At 43.8% G+C, this 23,017-nt stretch overlaps 1 protein-coding gene across 1 annotated transcript; it reads left to right on the top strand.

Annotated features, from left to right (window-relative positions):
* The first annotated feature begins 227 nt into the window (after window positions 1-227).
* Window positions 228-11,223, top strand: GAL3ST2 (galactose-3-O-sulfotransferase 2). The gene is made up of 5 exons (XM_084845677.1): window positions 228-288; window positions 3,404-3,548; window positions 4,796-4,885; window positions 8,691-8,952; window positions 10,411-11,223. Exons 1-5 carry the CDS (start codon window positions 228-230, stop codon window positions 11,221-11,223), a joined length of 1,371 nt encoding a protein of 456 aa, XP_084701803.1.
* The last annotated feature ends 11,794 nt before the right edge of the window (window positions 11,224-23,017 follow it).

Raw genomic sequence — 23,017 nt, 5'->3', positions numbered from 1 at the left:
CAGAGAATCTGCAGGTGGAATTCTTGGATCTGAAAAATGATTTTGTGGCCCAAGATGTGTACAAGCAGTCTACCATAGAGAAATTTTGAACCAGCATGACCAGGAGTTACCCACATCTGTCAGCACATGCAGTCAGATTTCTTTTGCCATTTGCATCAATTTATATGTGTCAGGTGGGATGTTGGTGTTTGTTGTGTGTTAAGTCCAAACAGAGGAATCGGCTCGCGATGGAAAGCGATAATCGTTGTGCATTATCAAGTACCACTCCAAACATGGAAACGCTTGTCAGTGAGAAGAGAACCCAAACATTTAAGAAATTAATTTCAAACCAAAATGTGCCTGCTCTTTTTAATCATGTCTCAACCAAAATAAATAAATAAATAAATAAAGGAGGTGGTCCACGAACATTTTTGATTGGCCTGGTGGTCCATGGACTAAAACAAGTTGAGAACCACTGCTCTAAGGGCTTTTCCACCATAGCCTGAAATTGACTAAAACAGAAGCTTGCTGCTTTCCAGCTACATAGGTCAAGCCTACAGCATGTCAAGTGACATACTGAAGCCTGCCTAATATGCATACCAGCAGATGTGCAGATAAGCCAGCACTCTTTGGTTATGTGGACTGCAAATGCATGAAAAGCAGCCAAAAAAACCCACCAGGACACCATGGGCTTTTCTACATGAGAATTTTAACCTGCACCTTTACCGAGGCTTCTGCTTTTCGATTCTTTGCGGAATTAAGATTGGCTCCTTTAGATGTGTTTTTTCCCCAGAGTTTTTCTTTCTCTGCTTTTCTGTATGTTTCATTACACAGCCACTACATGGCGCTGTGGTATAGCAGAAGTACGCAAATACACAAGAGTCTCATTTCGCCATTTCTAAATAATACCACACTTTCCGTGTGGTATTTGGTATTCTAAAACAGCTTAGGAAATGGTTGCAAAGAACAGGAGAAGCCCTGGAGGATGACGACGTTGTATAAAGGACCCGCAAACTATTGTGAGTAAGCAATCACAAGTGTACAATAAAACCTCGTGTAGAAAGGCTCCAAGGAGTAGGGAAAAGAAATAAGGAATTCAGTGCAGACACAGAAAACTCCTACCGCACATGGCTAAAGCACTGCAATTCTGTCCAAAAGCCTTGCCCTCACCTGACACTATAACCTGGGACTGCTTTGGTTTCATTTTATCCTGAAACTAAACTCTTTGGAATTTGCTTAATTTCTAGTTTTCATTCTCATTGTTCTTAAGGTACAACAAATCCCCTTGTTTAAAGACCTGTGGGCACATTTTGAATAAGATCCTTCATTGGGTTCAAGTTTCCATGCTGCATGGGCTTGCTTTTTCACAAACAGGAAACAAGACCTTTACACCTGTCAGACATACCCAGTGAAGCATATATATTTTTAATCGCAGATTAACTGTTTGCTTTCATAAAGCTGAGTGAAATGGATTAGCTCTGCAGCAGTATGCACATTTCGATGCCAGAATAAGGACAGATTCATGCAGTGCTTTTTTTTAATATGTTCCTTATATGACAAAAGTCACTACAAATGGATTGATTGGGAGATATGGTGACTGAAAGCAACATTCCCTTAACATATACTCCAGGACTCACAACACTAGTTTGCCATGCCAAAAACTCCCCGAAAACGTCACCTAACCACTGCATTAAACAGATCCCTTTATGAATCTAAGAGACTGCTGGGAGTCTTTTTAGACTGTGAAATAGATGGGTCAAGCAGGAACACACAAGACATGGCACAGAGAAATGCAACCCCAGGCCTTTGAAGTTGCTGTATCTTTACCCTCTACTGCCATTGTGTCAACTGAGGCCTACATTAATAAGATCAAACTTACTGATGAGTCCTAGTGCTATACAGTGCTACACAGCAGCTCAGACATGCTTGCTCTCTGTACACATGTAGCTGTGCTTTGTATTTTTAATCAACATTACCCTGACAACTTGGCTCAAGAATCTGGTTTGTTCTGGAAAAAGCAGCAGAGCCAGAAGCTTCCAGGAATGACCAGACTGCCCTGGATGGTTGCAGTGGGGTCAGAATAATTGTATATGTGCTTCTTCCACTAATTAGATCAAAGAGAGGTGCTGCCATGGAACTACGGAAATATGCAAATGCCCACCTGATTGCCAAGTCACCACCAGCCAGCTATCTCACAAAGTAGCTTCAGCTACTGAGCAGTATAAAAATGAAATCAATAAATAGGCCAATCCAAGCCTTGATGCAAAATATAGCCCAATCCTGAAGCATTGCTGCTCCCAAACTAGATCAGCTGGTTAGAGTACCACCTGGGCACCCCTTGTTTTGCATACTGGTACCTAGTTTGTTAACTGTGGTGCTGGAGAAGACTCTTACGAGTCCCCTGGACTGCAAGGAGGTCAAATCAGTCCATCCTAAAGGAAATCAACCCTGAGTGCTCATTGGAAGGACAGATACTGAAGCTGAAGCTCAAATATTTTGGCCACCTAATGCGAAGAGAAAACTCCCTGGAAAAGACCCTGATGCTAGGAAAGATTGAAGGCAAAAGGAGAAGGGGACGGCAGAGGATGAGATGGCTAGATAGCATCACTGATGCAATGAATATGGACTTGAGCACGCTCCGGGAGGGAGCGCAGGACAGGAAGGCCTGGCGTGCTATGGTCCATGGGGTCACGAAGAGTCGGACACGACTGAATGACTGAACAACAGCCTAGTTTGTTGCATAGCTTGGCTTTTGCACTGTACAGCCCTCTAGCTTTAACTCAGTTGCCAGTAACCTTCTTGAGGTTTCCTTTCATTCCCCAGAGTCAAACCATTGTTTCTTTTCTTCTGCCCCATCCTGAGTCCATCCTTGAAGTCTTTGAGTCCTTTGTACTCTTTGTTCTGAAGGCTTTAATTGCCCTTTAAGTTTGGGGTGCCATCACACAAGGCTTTTATCATGCACTCGTGGTGGGTCACTCACGGAAGTTTGTGGGTCCTTTTCACAATGTCGTCAACCTCCAGGGCACATTCCATGTCAAAAAGATCCAGAGATAATGAGGTATTTAAATAACCCGGATTTTCCCCAATGTGTACATTTGTTGTTGTGCTATTGAACAGCTACTAGATGGTGCTATTTCGCTGAGAACTATGGAACATTAAAAATTGAAAACTTCCCCTCTCAGCAGTCACATAGTCGCTGTCTGGGAGCCCACGGTAAACGCGGAAAGGCTCCACAACAAAGAAAGCCCAGTAGGACTGTTTTTTTCCCCTTTAACGTAGAGACTCCCTTGGTCACTAGTTGTTCGTTCTTTTTGCTTGGGCATCTATCACATTCGTAGGCCAGGCCCAGCTCCCTGAAGGAATCTAAAGGGTCTTTATGGGCTGGCAGTTCCTGTGCTAACCAAGCCATTTTTCTCTTTTGTAGCACAACTGCAGGTGTATGTTAAAATAAAGAGTAGTATTCAGTCGTGTCCACATGCCAGCAGGACCCACCACTTGCGCAATGGGGATTTAGCGCTTTGGACAGGAATCAAAAAGACGCAGAAACACTCATTTCCAGAACGCGGCAGGTCAGCAGAGCTTGAATGACTTAGTTCTACCAGCTTGTTCTGATCCACTCATTTTGTGGGTTCCTTGATGAAGTACTAAATCCCAGTTGCCCAAGCAGTGGGTCCTGCTTGCACAATGGAATCAGTGGGAGCACAGCGGCCCATGTGATCCTGCCCAGTGTCTGCAACTTTGGACTTGAATGGTTGTTTGAGTTATTTCCCCCACTTAAGAAGTTGCTATTTCCCACCTGGTTATTAAGCACTGCAAAAACCTGTTTCATGCATGCCACACCTTTGGAAAAGTTCTCTTTGTTCACCATTACACATATACACATGTGAGTTCTTGTATGTGTGTGAAGGATGTGCGGTAACAGTGGGCAAATGGTAGGCCTGTATCTACTGGAAGATCTCTGGGTAATATGCAGTACGTCAGCAAGGATTTCTCACTCCCAGTTATTTAGCTATAGCAACAAAATCACACACACAGAGCCTATCACAAAGTATCCGGCTGAAATGAAGAAAACTTGAAGGCAAGGGGTAACCAGGGATGGATTTCTGAGTGAGAGGACTGTGAGTTCCACTCAGTCCTGGTACTTTCCCTAACCCCCAAATTCCTGGACTTAGAGTTCTTTAATTCTAGGTGTGTGTCTTATGCACCTGGCTCCAATTAGTGGATCCTGGAGTTCTAGCAAATAGCAAAGTAGATCCCATAAGCCTGAAATCTGCCCATCAGTTCATCAGTCTCGTGCTGGAGTCTAGATATAAAGTTCATTTGATGAAGAATGGTGATTTTCAGCTTATCTCCAGAGTGCCCTGGGAATCTGTAATGAGCTTCTACTGGTTTCTGATGTAATGTCCCCCCACCCCCCAGCTTTATGTCCATTTATTTATTTATTTATTTATTTATCTACCTACCTACCTACCTACCTAGATTCTGATCTGCATGTCCTATGTGGATACTGGACAGCAGTGTACTATTGGGAGGTGATGGCATCTATTAATTGACGTGTTTTTATGTTTTAATTATTTTGTATTTTATCTGTATTTTTATTTTTATCCACCTTGAGTGCTGTTTTTAGTGGAAAGTTGGGAACATGAATGTAATAAATAAATATACATGCATAATGCTGGGTGATGAGCAAGTTAATGAATTACATTTCCCAAGATTCTTTTGGCAAAACCATGACAGTTTATAGTATTCATATGTCCTAAGAATTGCACCAGTACTATTGCATTAAAATGCAGAGCATATCTTGGTTCTTTTCCAGGTATTTTCAACAATTAACATGTCTCATCCTTTGGCTGGGAGTAATTGCCTTGATAGGATTCTTTCAGCAGCACCTTGTAATGGTTGTCAAGTAAGTTCATTTTCTAAAATGATTACCTTAGTGAGGACAACTGCTATTATAGAAATCTGTTCCAAAAATCTTGATATTGAGCTTTTCTACACGAATTCAGCTGTTAATCTGCTGTATCTACTTTCATTTGGTTGCAGAACTGAGATCCGAGCTCTGCTCAAGGAGCACGACCATTCCTGATTTTCTACTACATAACCTCTAGGTGGTGCTGTGCTATAGCAGAGTAGCACAAATCTATGTGATGCACATTGATGGGCCAGTGGCTGTGAAGCCTTTGGATCCAGCAGATCCATGCTTCTCCTCTCCCTGCCCGAACCCACCCAGCAGGATGCCCTCATCCCTCCCTCTCATTCCTCTTCCTGTGGTCAGATCTCAGATCTCGGGAGAGGCAGCTGCAACAGAGCTTTCCACAGCAGCTGGGAGGGGAATGGGTGAAGCAGGGGTAGGTGGGTGGGAGGAATCCTCACTCAGACTTCCTCCTCTGAGGTCGTAGTCTTGGAGGGGGAAACCCCCATCACGCTGTGGTCCCTCAGATGATGTCTAAGGACTATGGGATTGCACCCTTAATTTTAACATTTTCTTCTCCCCTCCTGTTCAATATAAATCAAAATAGCATACATTTTGAAAAAGGGCCTTTACAGAACAATCAAGTGGTCCCGAGACAGTGTCCCAGAGGCTATAGGATTGCCTTAAAAACCTCTTCTGAGGTCATCTTAGACAGAGCTCCAGCCTTAGAGGTGTTTTCTGAAGTCAGAGTCACCCTCCTGGCTCCTCCCAGCCACCACAGAGATGTCTGTGGTGCCCGCCCCTCTGACCTCATAGAGGGGGAGAAATTGAAGTGTTGGGGGCATGCTGGTGCGTGGGGGAGGAGTGACTGAGGATCCGAGAAATCCTTTGCCGCCATTCCGCCACCCTATCATGCCCCTTGCACAGAGGGAAAGTTAAATGGGTTCTGAGTCCCATCTAACAGAAATGTCCTTTTGGGCGGATGGAGAGGCAAAAAATGCTTCCACCATTCCTCCTGCCCTACTGGCAAGAGTCTTAATCATTCTAATGATTAGTGCTAGGGCCCCTCTGTCTGGAAGCACCCTGTGTTTAAGTGAACTGGCTCAACAGGGACAATGTCCATTAACACTACTTCCTACACTTAGGTTTTTACTTGGCTCTGTAGAAACATCTGCAACCGGTGGAGTTTCATTTTGTATTTATAGGGTTGGATCCAGAATCTGCCTTCCGCAAGCGGAAGGAACCTTCCACAAGAGGAACGGTTCTGTTTGCAGAAGGTCCTTCTGCCCGATTTTGGGGGATTCCCCCCTTCCCCCACACACACGGCAGCTCACCCTGTTCAGTGGGGTCTTCTGGCTCTCTGTGTAGCATTTTCAAGGGGATGGAGGGGCTGCCATGGGACAGAGGGTGGGGCGGTTGATCCGGCATAAATCTGGATCCAGCCCATATTGTGCAGAACATGTTTTGTATCATGCTAAAGCTTGAGCATCTCCAGAATATTACATGTAAAGATCAAAAGGGTACTTTTACCCTTTCTTTTTTTAGTAGCCTCAAAAAAAAGTTTCAGGCTATAGGCAGTGTCCAGCAGGGTGCAACCACTAACGTAAATTAATTGCACTAGAGTAAACTCTAGTGGGTAACTGGTGTGCCAGCTAATGCTATTGGAGTTGTGTTAGATTAATTTACACTAGCAAAACATAGTTTACGTTAGCAGTTGTGTCCTGTTGGATACTGCCCTATGATAGTATTTTACAAATACCATCAGGAAGAAGGCATGGTAACCACACTATGTAGACTGCCACCTGTGAATGGCCCTTGACAATATGGACATTGGCCATTCCAGGGCAGACTGTGCCTGTGAACACCACTGACACTGGCCACACATATATCAAAAGGTAGTTTGCATGCCAGGCATGTTTACTTGGAAGGAAGACTAAGTGTGCCCAGGATTACAGCTAAAGATGTCAGCAAAATCTGCAACAGATTAAAACAAGTTTGGATTTGTATGAATCCAAGCTGTGGATTCAGCAGTGAACTAGCGTTTTCTGAGTCACGCAGATTCCATGGACTTACTCGTCAGTTTTTCATACAAATTAGTGCAAGGAGAACAACATTCTGGTAGAACAAATTCTGATTCTGTCAATGAGCAGATGACAGAATGAAAGATGCCTGACAATTTGTGAAACATTGTCAGAATGGATTTAACAAAATTCCTACACCCCTAATTGAAACCTTAGAGCATTTCTACACGAGTCTTTTATTGCACGCTGGTGATTGGTCACTCATGGAAATTTGTGGGTCCTTTACATGATGTGTCAACCTCCAGGGTGTCTCCTATGCTTTTTGACCTTTATCCCGCTTTTAAAAAGATCAGAGATGTCCCGATAAGGAACATTAATGCAAGATATCGGCAGTGTGTAATGATGGTGTTGTGCTATAATACAGCCACTAGATGGAGCTCTATAATGAAACATAAAGAACATTGCTGAGAAAGGAAGTTTTCAATTCAAATCACATGTCCACCGCATAAAGGAGCCCATTGTAATCACACAAAGAAACCAGAAGCAGAAAGCCCCAGTAAGGATGTGGGATTTCAGCCTCATGTGATGAACCTCTAAGATGAGAAGGGAATAATCCTAATGGAGCTACATTTATTTGCATCAGCTGTATCGATCTGCATCAGATAATGAAAAGCAGCTCAGGTTAAAGCAGGGGTGTCGAAACTCTTTCACCTTGATGGCTGAATTCAATTTTTGAGAAGCTCTCGGGGGCTGCATTCCAGTGGTGGGTGGGGCCAATGGCAAAAGGGTGCAAGCCAAAATACAGGAAGGGGTCAAAATACCACAGAACACCAGCATATTTTAGCTTACTGCAAGTAACTAAGCCTTAGGAGAGTCATTTCGGTTCGGAAGCTGCACCTGGTACAGAACGCGGCGGCTCGCCTGATTAAAGGCAGCCACCGGCAAGATGACATCACTCCAGTGCTGAAGGAGTTGCACTGGTTACCAGTTGTTTTCCGGGCCAAATTCAAGGCATTGGTTTTGACCTTTAAAACCCTATAAGGTTCCGGCCCAGCCTATCTTAAGGAGTGCCTCCAGCAACACCAGACAGGCCGCTTAACAAGATCAGCCTCGGATGGCCTTCTCTCTGTCCCACCAGCCTGGACAGCTAGACTGGTAGGGATGAGGGAGAGGGCCTTTTCTGTGGTGGCCCCCACTCTGTGGAATGCCCTCCCTAAGGAACTCCATCATGCCCCCTCTTTAATGAGCTTCCGCCGTGCATTAAAAACGAGGTTGTTCAGGCAGGCATTTGGGGTGGGTTAGGATATTTTAGAAAATGTTTTTATTGTAGAATTTTATTGTTTTAAACTATTTTATTATATGCTGTACATTGCCCAGAGTGGCTGGGTGACCAGCCAGATGGACGATTAATAAATTTAATAAATAAATAAGTAAATAAATAAATTTCAACCTTTTAGAATGGGGAAAAAACTGCAAAAGCTGAGGAACCATCAAATGGTTGCTGGTCAGGGGGAAAGGGGGTAGAGCCAGGAGAAGGGGGTGTGGCCATCTGGGGGAGCCTGGAAGGCCAGATTGGGACCTCAGGGGGGCTGGATTTGGCATCTGGGCTTGAGGTTCAACACCCCTGGGTTAGAGGTTTTGCATTGTCCCCATACAGAAGCACAAAGCATTGCAGAGAAAGACATAGCAGAGATAGGCAGTGTATTATTATTGGGTGGGAAAGGTGGTTTCTATCAATTAGCATCTTCCCCTTCTTTATCCATTTTATATTAATGCAGGCGGCGGTGGCCTGTTCTCAAGCCCTGTCAACCCACCACAAATGTCATGTTCCTTAAGACGCACAAGACTGCCAGCAGCACTGTCCTCAACATCCTCTTCCGCTTCTCAGAGAAACACAACCTCACGGTGGCCCTTCCATGTGGCAATGAGTTCCACCTGGGCTACCCAATGCACTTCAAGGCAACAGATGTCGAGGAGTTCAAAACAATTGGGCGAAACTTCAACATCATGGGCAACCACCTGAGGTTTAATCTGGCACAGGTAAGAGAGCACAAAAGGGAACCCTGCCTAACTCCTATCGCTTACTTACTAATTTGGAGTTGTCCAAGTTTCTTTTCTTGTCTGCAAAACTGAGCAATACCAATGTATAGGATGCATTTCCGTAGAGATTTTAGAGGAATGAGTTGGGTTTGTTCAGCATATCTGATTGCACACAATGGAGGGGAGACTTATTGGCACAGAAGGTGCCCCTCCCTCATGTCTACTGTTCACCCTTGCAAGAGGCCCCCCGGCCCTGCAAAATGGTTATTTCAGTAAACACATGAGGGAGACCGCACATTTGCTAAAAGAACACCTAATTCTGCCCCATACTTTGCTTCATGAGGTAATCCTGAAAGTGCAGTACTGAGAAGAAAGGTGACCAGAAAATGATTCTCTTCCATTGATTCCAATGGACGTTTTGTATTGCTATAAGGCTAGATTGCAAATTCAGATAAAAAATAAGGGGAAAATTGTGAGGATTCGGGAGGAGTTGGCATGATAGGCTATTGTATTTGCACTCTGCCAGTTTGCTTCGCTTAAACTATGAGTAAAGCAGCTCTTCTTCATTATTTGTGCCAAACTGTGCAGTTATGAAGGATACATTCGACATGCAGAAGCCATTTGTCCTTACACTAGTTATTTTTCTACATGCATTTAGTGGTATCGCCCAATGAAAGTGGCTTACATGGATTATCATTATTTCCATACTGTTTTGCCAGTTCTGCACACTTAATGAGGAATATGGGTGAAAGTTTTGCCAATTTGTCCATTCCTGCCACTCCACTAATGTCTGTCACCAACTGTGTAGACATTCCTCAGATTAAATGTTTCCAACAATAGGTCAACTCTTCTATTGGTCATTCACATTGGCTGCATTCAGACATCATGATAAACTATGGTTTATCATGACAGGAGTGAGCCTAGTGTCACCCAGGGCTAGCAAAGAGGAGCTTTCACTTCTGATTTCAGAACTGTAGTATTCAGTTAACCACAGTTTAGTGTTACATCCAAACTTAAACTGTGGTTAATCTCAACTATGGTTTGTGGAAACAAGCCAACTTCATAAACCATGTTTGAAGTTGGCTTGTATTTTTTTTTTTTTTAAACATGTTATGCTATGGTTAATCAAAAAGGGAAGTGAAAACTTCCTCTTGGTGATTGCACTAGAGCAGGAAGGGGGAGTACAGAAGCCCAGGGAGCTAGGCATGTTCCCATCATGGTAAACCCCAGTTTATCATGGTGTCCCAATGTAGCTAACATGCTTGACCCTGCATTAAGGTGATGAAGTTGTATGTCTACATTTTGCCAAGGCAGGTAGCATATCAAATTGAATTAACTTTTCCAACATATTGCTAAGATCTGCAAGAGACATATCAGTCATCTTTTTTAGAATGTGGGAACTCTTTACTTATCATTTAACAGAGGCTATGCTTATTCTGTTCTGTTTTGATTTAAAAGGTAAGAAGAGTAATGCCGAATGACACCTTCTATTTTTCAATCCTGAGGGACCCAGTTTCATTGCTTGAATCATCCTATGTTTATTACAAAACTTATTCACCAGCATTTAGAAACTCCAAGAATGTGAATGAGTTTCTCTCAGCTCCATGGTCATACTACAATCTAAGTGAAAAGGTCTGGAATGTTTATGCCAAGAACAACATGTGGTTTGACTTGGGCTATGACAACAATGCGATATATGATGAGTATTATGTCCAGTCTGTAATACAGGACATTGAGCAGAATTTCCATTTGATGCTGATTGCTGAATATTTTGATGAGTCCATGATCCTTCTGAAGGATACTTTGTGCTGGGATCTGGATGATGTGGTTTATTTCAAGCTGAATGCCAGGAGCCTAGACAGTGTTCAGACTTTGAAACCAGACAGCAAGGAAAAGGTGAAAGAGTGGTGTGCTTTGGATTGGAAACTTTACAAGCATTTCAATAATACCTTCTGGATTAAGATTCAGGAGAGGATGGATTTAAAGACTTTGTACAAAGAAGTTGATCTTCTGCAGAAGAGGCAGAAGGAGCTGATGGGGATGTGCCTCTTGGAGGAAACAGCAATTGATGAAACCAAAATCAAAGACAAGAAACTGAAGCCCTATCAGTCAGGCCGTGCTAAAATCTTGGGCTATAACCTCAAACAAAGTTTAGACAATAAGACACTGAACGTCTGTGAAAAGATGACCATACCTGAGCTCCAGTATATGGCATACATGTACAGTCACCAGTTCCCAAACAAGACAAGAAAATCCATAAACTTTGGATGAAAACTTCTAATAATATACTATTCTACCACATTACAGCAAGTTGAGTGAGCAGCCTGTGTGTTTGGGACATACAAGATTTTGCTTGCCCTTTAGGTTGTTTCAGACCAAATTCAAAAACCTACAGCCATAAACGGAATGGAAAACACTTCAATCACATTAATGGAATCATGGAGGTATATATTTAAGTAGGCTGTGGTGTTCCTGCCCCTTCCCCATGAGGATACCCCTTCTCTAAGGTCTTTCTGACCCCAAGAAGGAAACACCTGCCCCGCACACAATCACACTGCCACCAGGACCTTTAAGGCTCAGGTCCAACCCGTACTCAGTCCTCTGTGAGGACACACTTCTTTATAATATCACCTTTATTGTTTCCTTTATCACCTTTACCTTACACAGCCAGGAGCACAAGGCATAAGATTTGGTTAAACAAATAAATGGTATTAATTACAGCAAATAAGTTGCTGAACAGAAAATAAGCAACTCTTAATGGGTCTATTAATATATGTTCTCTCATACAGCATACACCAGATCAGACTTTCAGATCAAACACTTCACAATCACCACAGACCTTCACACTCTCTCTCAGTTCTAAAATCCCATTACATCAATTCTCTATCTCAAACCCTAACTCAGATCATATCCCTGTCTCTGTTCTAAACCCTGTCTGACTCACACAGCACAGCCCACAGTTTTTATAGGACACATACTTCACCCCCTTCTCACTCACTCAGTGAATCATCACACACATGCAAATCCACCACTCCTTTTGTCACTTATCCCACTTTCACCTTAGAGATACTCAGGATAAACATAGATTTATAACAGGAACACATTATTGTAATTACAAACTCCATATATACAGTTAGGGCCAGAAATATTGGAACAAGGATAACTGTTTTGGCAGTTGGCCTCTGTACACCACCACACTGAAGTTGGAAGGAAAAACACCCAGATGGGAGCGAAGCCAGGACTTCCAGCTGTAATTCAAGGGGTGTGACAACTGTGGGGCACTAGCCATTCAGGAAGGACAGCCAGTGGCATACACACACACCCATCGTTGGTGGTGGCTCACAAGTAATGGAACAAACCAATATCATTTCAAACTTAAGGATCGCCTTCAATACCTGGATAAAAATCCTTTGCAGTCAATGACTGCCTGAAGTCTGGAACCCATGGACATGACCAAATGCTGAGTGTCCTCCCTCGAGATGCTTTGCCAGGCCTTTACTGCAGCTGCCTTCAGCTGCTGCTTGTTTGTGGGTCTTTCTGCCTTCAGTCTTGTCTTCAGTAAGTGAAAACCATGCTCTATTGGGTTGAGATCAGGTGGCTGACTTGGCCATTGAAGAACATCCCACTGCTTTGCCTGGAGAAACTCTCAGGTAGCTTTTGCTGTATGTTTTGGGTCATTATCTATCTGCAGTATGAAGCGGCATCCTACCAGTTTGGCAGCATCCAGCTGAATCTGAGCAGAAAGTATAGCCCTATACACTTCAAAATTCATCCTGCTTCTTTGATCAGCAGTCAGGTCATCAATAAACACCAGTGACCCGGTTCCATTGGCAGCCATACATGCCCATGCCATAACACTGCCTCCACCATGTTTGACAGATGATGTGGTATGCTTTGGATCATGAGCTGTTCCCTTCCTTCTCCATACTTTTCTCTTCCCATCATTCTGGTACAAGTTAATCTTGGTTTCATCAGTCCAAAGAATCTTATTCCAGAACTGGGCAGGCTTTTTTTAAGTGTTTGCTGGCATAGGCTAATCTGGCCTGTCTGTTCTTGAGCATTACCGGTGGTTTGCACCTTGTTGTGAAGCCTCTGTATTTACATTCATAAAGCCGTCTCTTGACTGTAGATGTTGACAATGACATGCTTACCTCCTCAGGAGTGTTCTTGGCCTGGCTAGATGTTGTGAAAGGATTCCTCTTCACCCTGAGCAGAATTCTGTGGTCATCCACTTTAGTTGTCTTCCATGGTCTCCCAGGCCTTTTGCTGTTGCTGAGCTTGCCAGTTAATTCCTTCTTTTCAGGATGTTCCAAACTGTTGTGTTGGCCTCTCCCACTGCTTTTGCTATCTCTCTGATGGGTTTATTTTGTTTCCTCAGCCTAATGATGGCCTCCTTCACTCACATGGACACCTCTTTGGACCTCATGTTGGGGGTTCCAGTGAGCAGCTACCAAATGCAAATGTAACACTCAGAACCACCTCCAGGCCATTTCTGTGCTTGATTGGTCATGGGGTACCCAGTTAACAGGCCACAACTGGCCATGCAGCTGCTTGTCAGCCATTCGTTCCATTACTTATGAGCCACCAACAATGGGTGTGTGTATATCCTTCCTGAATGGTTGGTGCCCCACTTTTGTCAAATCCCTTGAATTACAGCTGAAAGTCCTGACTTCACTCCCATCTGGTTGTGTTTCCTTTCAACTTCAATGTGGTGATGTACAGAGGCCAGCTGCGAAAACAGTTATCCTTGTTCTAATATTTCTAGCCCTGACTGTATATATATAGAGAGAGAAAGAGAATGAGAGAGAGAGAGAGAGAGAGACATGTAATGTCACATAGGCCATGAATGCTGGAACAGACTACAATGTGGCAGGATCTTGGGGAATGAAAAAAACAACACAAAGTCTTATGGCACCTTAAAGAGCTTTTTTACACAAGGCTGTTAATCCACTGTATCTATGTTCAGTTTTGTTGCAGAATTGAGATCTGAGTACTAGACAAAGTGTGTTTCCTTGCCTGCTTTTTTGCTACATAACCCCTAGGTTGCACCATGGTATAGCAGAATAGCACAATTATGCAAGTGGAAAAAGCATTTTCTTTTGCTTTCACAAATAATACCACATTTTCCCTGATCAAAAAAATTCTCTGAAAATGCTGTTTAAAAACCAAAGCAAAACTGGAGGATCACGATGTCATCTAAAGAACCTGTAAACAACTGTAAGTAGGGAATGATGCGCGCACAATAAATGCCTTGCGTAGAAAAGCTTAGAGACTAACATATTATTCTCACTTAAGCTTTTGTGGACACGGTCCACTTCAGCAGATCCCATTACCCCACACTGCTGTATTTTAATGACAGTTAGGGATGGGTGAGATTTCATTTCAGTTTGTTTTTGATAAAATATTACCAAAATTCACAAATTTCTTTATATTGGGGACGGAAAGAACTTGAGATTTAAACAATTTGATTGTGAGAGAAAGTGAAACTGACATATTTGTTCATCCAGGCTGAGTGCTTAATTAAATGTTGGGGTTGCATCCCTGTGTATTCGACTATGTTAGTGCTAAAATAGGGTGGCCACTTCTTCTTTTTTTCTGACAGGCTCCTCATCTTTAACATCTATATGATAGGCAGGAACGTGGTCCTCTGCGTGCTGGGAATAGTTGTACCTACGTATTGCATCTGGCTGGTGCAGGTGGGTGAGCATTTCAGTTCAGTTCATTTTTGATAACTGAATGTGAGTGAAAGTGAAACTGACATCCATCCCTAATGGCAATACAGTCTCAAGCCAAGTCTCAGTGGAAGCATAAGCCCTGTCCCTTCATATGTTGGTGGAGAAGATGATTGTATTCCAGTGAGCATTCTCCCTCACTTGACCCAATTAACTGCTGCTTTTTACTGTTTTATTTTTGGTTTCTATTTATGGTAATGGGTTGGATCCAGACTTAGTCATATTTGACATAGATCCATTGAAATCAATGGGACCTAGGGCAGATCGGTGGAACGGATGTTATGATTAACTTAAGTATGGCAAAATATGAATTCAATCCTTTATATTTTCTGATTTGTAATAATTTTTATTGTGACCCATCTTGACTATGTTTTGGTGTACAAAGGCAGGATAGAAAGTATTTAAATAAATATATTTAAATAATGTGGCTGTTCCATTACTTTAAGGATCTTGCTTGTACACCCCCGGGGCAATTGTCTTCTAAGCACACAAATATTGGGCTGGATCATGTTCACAGTTCTCAGCTTTTCAAACCCTTTTCAGGAGTTCTCCAAAGAGGGCTTTACTGTAATCCTGGAGGGACCTGGGGACACACGGTTCAGCCCTGTCTTCTCCACTCTGGACCTCTCCATGTTGATGGGGAAAGCCTACAAAGGAGCTGTAACTGCATTCAGCTGAATATACTTATATTGTTCTACGCAACCAGGAACCCTGCCTTATCATGGTTCCCAATTGCATGGGGCTCTATGACCACTAGTGATGGGCGAATTCTCCCCAAGAAATTAGTAATTTCCTCAGAAAGTAACAAATTCATCCTTGTAATCCCAGATGAAAGTTCTCCTTTAATTTGAGATCTTGTTCTGTGTATACAAGTTGTTGCGCATGAACAGTATCAAACTGCATCTTGGGGGTTGTAGTTTCTAATCACATAATGTGTCATGACATCATGCATCACCATGTTTTTCCCCCTTTCCTGATTGGTTCTTTCCACATGGCTTTCCTATTTAATGTTTACTCACTGTCACCAATTGGTACATGAAGGAGAGATAATGGTGCCGCCAAGTGACATCATCACATTTTCTCCTGAAAGAAAAGGCTTAAACTAACCAACTCAGGACATGTGCAGAAATGTAGTTTAGATGCAGACTGCACATGCTCCGAAGCTCGTAATCTATTCCAAAATTAATATAAGATGGCAATCCAAGCTTGCTACAAAGGTGAACATTATGAATGCATGAGTTTTGACCAACGAGCTGACTAATTACAAAATTCGGTAGCATCATTAGTAACCACTTTTAGTCAAGTGAATCTGATTGTGGATGTGATCGAAATCACTGTTTATGCTCAGGGCTGGTTGATGATGAAGATGCCAATAATCCACAAAGGCAGCCCTTCTATTTATTGATTGATTTGATTTGTACTCCGCCTCGCTGCCAAAAAATGGCACTCGGCAGCTTATAGACAGTTAAAATGGATGAAAACAATACATTAAAATACATTAAAAATAAAGCAATTACAGTGTAAAAACAAGAACAACAACCAGCGCCCAACCCAACAAGAACCACTTACAGGCCAAAGGCCTCCTTGAATAAAGCAGTCTTTGCCTGAGAGGGAGCAGAGAGGGAGAGAACCTAGCCTCCCTTGGGAATTCCACAGCCTGAGAGCGGCCACCAAAAAGGCCCTCTTTCGGGTCATCACCAAATGCACCTCTAAGGTGGCAGTCTCAAAAGAAAGGCCTCTCCAGAAGGACTTGAATCAGGCAGGCTTGTATGGGAGAAGGCAGCTTTTCAGGTAGCCTGGTCCCAAGCCATATAGGGCTTTATAGGTCATAACCAGTGCTTTGAATTCCACCTGGAAACAGACCAGTAGCCAGTAAAGCTGCTGTGACAAGGGAGTCACATGCTCCCTGTAACTGGCCCCGCCCAGCACTCTGGCCGGAGCATTCGGGACCAGCTGAAACTTCTGAACAGTAGTCTTCTGGTCCATGGCAGTTAGCACCCATTCTTCTTTCTAGTGGATGCCAATAGGTGAAATAGGGATTTGACTCTGTGTTACCACTGTGGGGCTATTTAGCTAATCTGTTGGTTGTAATGTGTGTGACCACATTTATAAAAATTGCGGGTTTCATCTTCAGCCCTTGTGGCAGCCAAACTTCATGGTTATGTTTTGATGCCTGAGAGTTACTGGATAACCATTATGGCTCTGAACTGAAACCAGAGGCCCTTAGGAGAGTAACCCCCATAACAGATTGACACTTATTTGGGGGTTTCATTCCATCTTCTAGGGACCTTGATTGTCAGAGCCCTTTGCCCTCAGTTTTCTGCTCCTTTCCCTTTCCCTAGTGGGAACATTTGGAGTCAGCTCAGTGAACTGTAAATAATTCTGTCAGCACGGATCCCGATCCCACAACACGTCAACAGTGTTATGAATGAAATTAAAATAAAATAAATTATTAACTATGCTAACAATTGCTTTAATTGAGGAGAAAGTGCCAATTAAAGCCCCAGGTGTTTGGATGTGCAGGTTCCTTGTGGGCAATGAGGATGTTCTTGCCTGGACTCCTTTGTGAGTTAGAAAAAAATGAACACATCTGCAAGCTATCGTGACTATCATGCGAGCTTCAAGTCTCTCAAGAACAATTTCTTTCTCCTATTTATCTCCTTGATGGAACTCATGGTGTTGTACGTGGCTGTTGCACATTTTATCCTCACAACATCCCTGTGAAGTAGGTTAGGCTGAGGATGTGTGACCAGCCCAGGGTCAACCAATGATCTTAATGGTAACAATTCAGACCAGGCTGCAGTCTAATTACTACATAATCCTAGTAGAGAGAACCTCCTGGGTTGCCTGTTCACAGCCATAAATGTCATAAGTGGGGACGGCAGAGAAGCAGTGTGTCAACCTGTCGGTATCTCAGGCAGCCACCAAAGACTCTTAGCACCTTGCTGCTGCCTGAACCTGCCCCCCTCATCTGCTCTTTGGGGCGCCATCACCAGAGAGAAGTGAACAATCTCTGCATTTTGCAGAGATAGAAATTGGGATTACACACATGAGGATGGGACTGGCAGGTGCTGGCATTGCCTCATGCTACCCCTGTAGCTGAGATGTTCATGAGCAGTTGTGGGACACAACCCATCTTCTCCTTCAATGCTATGGGTTGAATTCAAATGTAGTCATGATAGAGTAGATCTCTTGAAATAAATGGGATGAGTTAGTCATGACTAGCTTAAGATCCCTTGATTTCAGTGCTCTCTTCTAAGACGTATGACTACATTTGGATCCAAACCAATATTTATTCATCGATTTATGATTTTATTTCTATGATGTTTTCCACAAAATGGGCCCAAAGCTGCTTACAACACAGGAGCAACACAAAACCAAGAATGCATACTAATACATCAGTTGCAATAGTACATCATTACAATAAAGAAGCAATCCAAAGAATTCATTTCACAAATATTAACATTATAACATTTCAAATTAATTACAACACATGATGATGAGACTGACAGGTGCTGACATTGCCTCACATTACCCCTATAGTTGGGATGTTCATGAACATTTGGATGGCTCCAGATTTAGGTGTGTGTACAGCTGGGCTGGTTGAAACTGTTTTCCCTGACCCATCATCTCCATGGCAGCCCCTCCAGCTCCCTGAAAATGGTACACAGAGAGCTGGGATCTGGGACGTTCCTGCTCTGGGTTTATACCTTTTCCAGCTTCCACCTGTTGAAAGTGAAAACCCCTCAGGACGTCTGCCTCCACTTTGGTCAGTTGTCCCCACTGACACACAAAGCTTCAGCCCTTTATCTTTGAGTCAAAGAGACACCCAATGTGATTAATTGGTTTCTTCTACACAATACAGGAGAAGTAACAAGGAAATAGAATCATAGAACAGTAGTGTTGGAAGGGGCCTATAAGACCATCGAGTCCAACCCCTTGCTTAATGCAGGAATCTAAGTCAAAGCATCCCTGACAGATGGCTGTCCACCCTCGTCTTGAATGTCTCCAGTGTGGGAGAGCCCACTACCTCCCTAGGTAATTGGTTCCATTGTTGTATTGTTCTAACAGTCAGGACGTTTTTCCTGATGTTCATCCAGAATCTGGCTTCCTGTAACTTGAGCCCATTATTCCATGTCCTGCACTCTGGGATGATGGAGAAGAGATCCTGGCCTCCCGCTCTGTGACAGCCTTTGAAGAGCGCTATCCTATCTCTCTTCAGTCTTCTCTTCTCAAGGCTACACATGCCCAGTTCTTTCAGTCTCTCTTCACAGGGCTTTGTTTCCAGTCCCCTGATCATCTTTGTTGCCCTCCTCTGAACCCTCTCCAGCTTGTCTGCATCCTTCTTAGTGTGCAGCGCCTAGAACTGGACACAGTACTCCAGATGAGGCCTAACCAGTGCTGAGCAGAGGGGAACTAGTACTTCCCAGGATTTGGAAGCTATGCTTCCATGAATGCAGCCCAAAATAGCATTTGCCGTTTTTGCAGCCACATCACATTGTTGGCTCATATTCAGCTTGTGATCTACAACAATTCCAAGATCCTTCTCGCTTGTAGTGTGGTTGAGCCACGTATCCCCCATCTTGTAACTGTGCATTTGTTTTCTTTTTCCTAGGTGCAGAACTTGGCATTTATCCCTATTAAATGTCATTCTGTTGTTTTCTGCCCAGCGCTCCAGTCTATCCAGATCACTTTGAATTTTGTTTCTGTCTTCCAAAGTATTAGCTATCCCGCCCAATTCTGTGTCATCTGCAAATGTGATCAGCATTCCCTGCACCTCCTCCTCCAAGTCATTAATAAAAATGCTGAAGAGCACTGGGCCCAGGACTGAGCCCTGCGGTACCCCACTCGTTACCTCTCCCCAGTTTGAGAAGATCCCATTGATAAGCACTCTTTGAGTCCGATCCTGTAGCCAGCTGTGGGTTCTGCTGGCACTTGGGCAGCATTGGGTACTGCCCAGAAGTTCTACTACCTCATGAGACAACTGTTGCTGTTCTTTTGGATGAACATTGAATGTCCTCTCCACAGTCAGAAATTCCCCCTATGGCTATTTTTCAGTCAGATGCAATAACCAGTGGAGCAGAAAACCATTTCCAGGCCATTAATTTTATTCTTGTTATTACCTACCTCATTCACCCCCGTCTCCATGCAACCTGACACATACTGTTCTGGCATTTACAGCGAGAGGCCATTGCTCTGGTCTTACCGGGAATATAAGGTGGCTTTTCCTGGAACAGCTTTGGGGGAAACTGGGCTTGTTGCTTCCTGATGGGATGCTGCTGAAGTCTCTAAAAGAGGGGTGTTGAACCTCTGTCAGATGGAGGGACAGATTCCATTTTGGAGAAGCTATAGGGGACGGGGACCACATTCCAGTAGTGTGCAGGGCCAAAGGCAAAAGGGGCTGAGCAAAAAAACACCAGCATACTTTAGCGTAAAGCTCTTGCAGCCAATAAATAAGCCTTAGGAGAGGCATTTCAACCTTTTAGAAGGCGGGGGGGGGGGGGACTGCACAGAAAGCCAGAAAAGCACCAAACAATAAATGATCAGGGGGCAAGGGATGAGGAAAAGGCCAGGGGAAGGCGTATTGCCATCTGATGAAGCCCAGAGGGCCAGATTTGGCACCTGACCCTGAAGTTCCGCACCCCTGCTCTAGAATATGCCTGCACCAGGCTTTAACATGTAGCTTGTATCTGCAAACTCTGTAAGTCATGTGTGCAGTTGGCAACTGTGTTCCACGTTGTGCTCCACACTTCCAGGTTTTTAATAACAACGTCAGAACCTCATGAAACAGGGATTAGATGAACCACAATGTCCTATATGGTAGCAAATGTTCGGAGAAGTGCTTTGCAGTTCCCTCCTCCTTGGCCACTGCCCTGGACTCATACCTTCTGCATTGATCAAAGCTTTCTCTGCACTTTGAAAACAATGATTTAGGCTGCAATCCCATGCAGGGCTGCCCCAAAACCTTTTGCTGCCTGAGGCAAAGAACAAGATGCCCCCCTGCTCCATATACAAAAGCTGACTGGTCTGTGTCTGTTGAATCTTTCTTCAGCACTGACAATGGGGTAGCATCCTCCACCACACCCAAAGGCAGGAGATAAGCTTAGGGGGTGCATGTGGTACACAGTCAAACACCTTGCTGCCACTTCCCAGTAATTGCCACCTGAAGCAACTGCTTCACTTTGCCTAATAGTAAGGCCGGTTCTGATCCTACTCACACTTACCCCAGAGTAAACCCCATGGAAACAGTGGGACTTGCTTCTGAATAAACATGCCTAGGATTGCACGGTCAGGCTGCAGTCCTGAACATGCTTACCTGGGAGTATGTCCCATTGGGCTCAATAGGACTTACTTCTGAGTAGACATGTATAGGATTGTGTTGGTACTAGTGAGTCAGCCCCATTGAACACACTGGGATTTAAATGCATAGGATTACACTGTTAATCTGATTTGGCACAATCTGCTGGGATGCTCTCTTTTATAACCCAAAGACCCAACATGGCATAATAGTTAGGAAGTCAGAATAGGCCTGTGAAGACCCTGGTTCAAATTCCCAGTCAGCCACCAAGCTCACTAGGTGGCTTTGGGCCAGGCACTAATTCTCAGCCTAGCCTAACTCATAAGGTTGCTCCTTGGAGGAAAGGTGGGATAGAAATACAGGGGTGGATCACATTTAAGTACATGCAACTGGGATGGATGAAAGCGACTTCCTTTCTCCACCCTCTCCATGGCTGCCCCTCCAGCCCCCGAACACGATACACAGAGGAATGGGGAGGCCCTGTTGAATGGGCTGAGCTATGGTACAAGGGAAAAGGAGGATCCCCAAACACAAAGCAGAAACACCTTCTGCAAGTTCCACTCCACTCCCAGAAGCTGCCTTTGCCTGATTTTCACAGATCTGCCCTTGTCCCCCACAACACAGCCCACCCTACTCAGCAGGGGACCTGTAACATATGCTTGTGAATATAAATATGTGTGTTGGAATTTGCAAATGTGATCCAGGTAAGTTAGGGTTAATAGAATGTTAGAGAGTGAGTGAAAGGTGGGAGGGCTTGTGAGTGACAGTTTCAGAGGTTTAAAGACAGGTGAACTGACAGTTAAATGGTCAGGTGGGGATTAGTGATTGAAGGGGTATACATCTAGTGAGTGGGTTTGGAGAATAGGATTTAGAAGGGGTAGAGTAGGTAGGTAGGTTAGAACCAAGCATAGATTTATGAATAATAGCATATATAACTTTTTGTGTTTAATACATTTCATTTTATTATAAATACAAAATCTCACATGTTGATTTGTTTTATTATGCTACCAGATTTTTAAAATCCTATATACTTTGAATGAGTTCACATCTCCAAGGCCAGATGAACTGCACCCTAGAGCAATAAAGGAACTGGCAGAAGAACTCTCAGGACCACTGTTTATTCCCTTTGAGAAATCATGGAGGATGGGTGAAGTGCCAGAGGACTGGAGGAGGGCTAATGTTGTCCCTATCTTCAAAAAGGACAAAAAGGAGGAACCTGGGAACTACAGACCAGTCAGTCTGACATCAATCCCTGGGAAAATTCTGGAGTAGATTATAAAGCAATCCATCTGTAAGCACCTTGAAAACAACGCAGTGATTACTCGAAGCCAACATGGATTTGTCAAGAACAAATCCTGCCAGACAAATCTGATCTCATTTTTTGATCTGGTAACCTCCCTTGTGCACTGTGGAAATGCTGTGGACATAATATACCTCTACTTCAGCAAAGCTTTCAACAAAGTGCCCCATGATATCCTGATGAGCAAACTAGCTAAAAGTGGGCTAGATGAAACAACGATCTGGTGGATCCACAGTTGGCTACAGGACAAACAAACAGAAGGGCACAGAGGACAAACACCGCTCTTCCCAACACACAAAAATAAAGGGTTGGAGACCAAGCACCATCCCCCTTACCCTCTCAAATGCAGATAGGAGGGTGAACAAGCCCTCCCCCTGCCTGTACTCCCCTCTTAAATGGAAAATATCCCAGTCTGCTTGGTCCCAACCCCATACTGCCAGTCTGCATACATGGGGAACACTTAGCTTTCCCTTCCAACACAGCCACCCAGCACTCACACCAGCTCATAGCAGGCACAAATGGGAGTAGGAATACATTTGTAACATTACTTTGGCCAATCAGAGAGCAAGGGGGCGTGTTAAAACAGCAAGTTAAGGTGCATAGACTTAAAATTATAGAGAAACCAGGTCCATAGTTTTAAAAATATAATGCAGCCAGGAAGTTGACATGCCTTGTATACACAGAAATCACCATGAGAGTGTAATTACTGCAATGTGCTCTGCATGGGGCTGCCTT

This window comes from Heloderma suspectum, chromosome 3 (genome assembly GCF_057233095.1).
Source record: "Heloderma suspectum isolate Gila_16-S chromosome 3, 16-S_ref, whole genome shotgun sequence".
In the NCBI taxonomy this organism is placed as follows: Eukaryota; Metazoa; Chordata; class Lepidosauria; order Squamata; family Helodermatidae; genus Heloderma; species Heloderma suspectum.
This window is presented reverse-complemented; position numbering and strand designations above follow the sequence as displayed.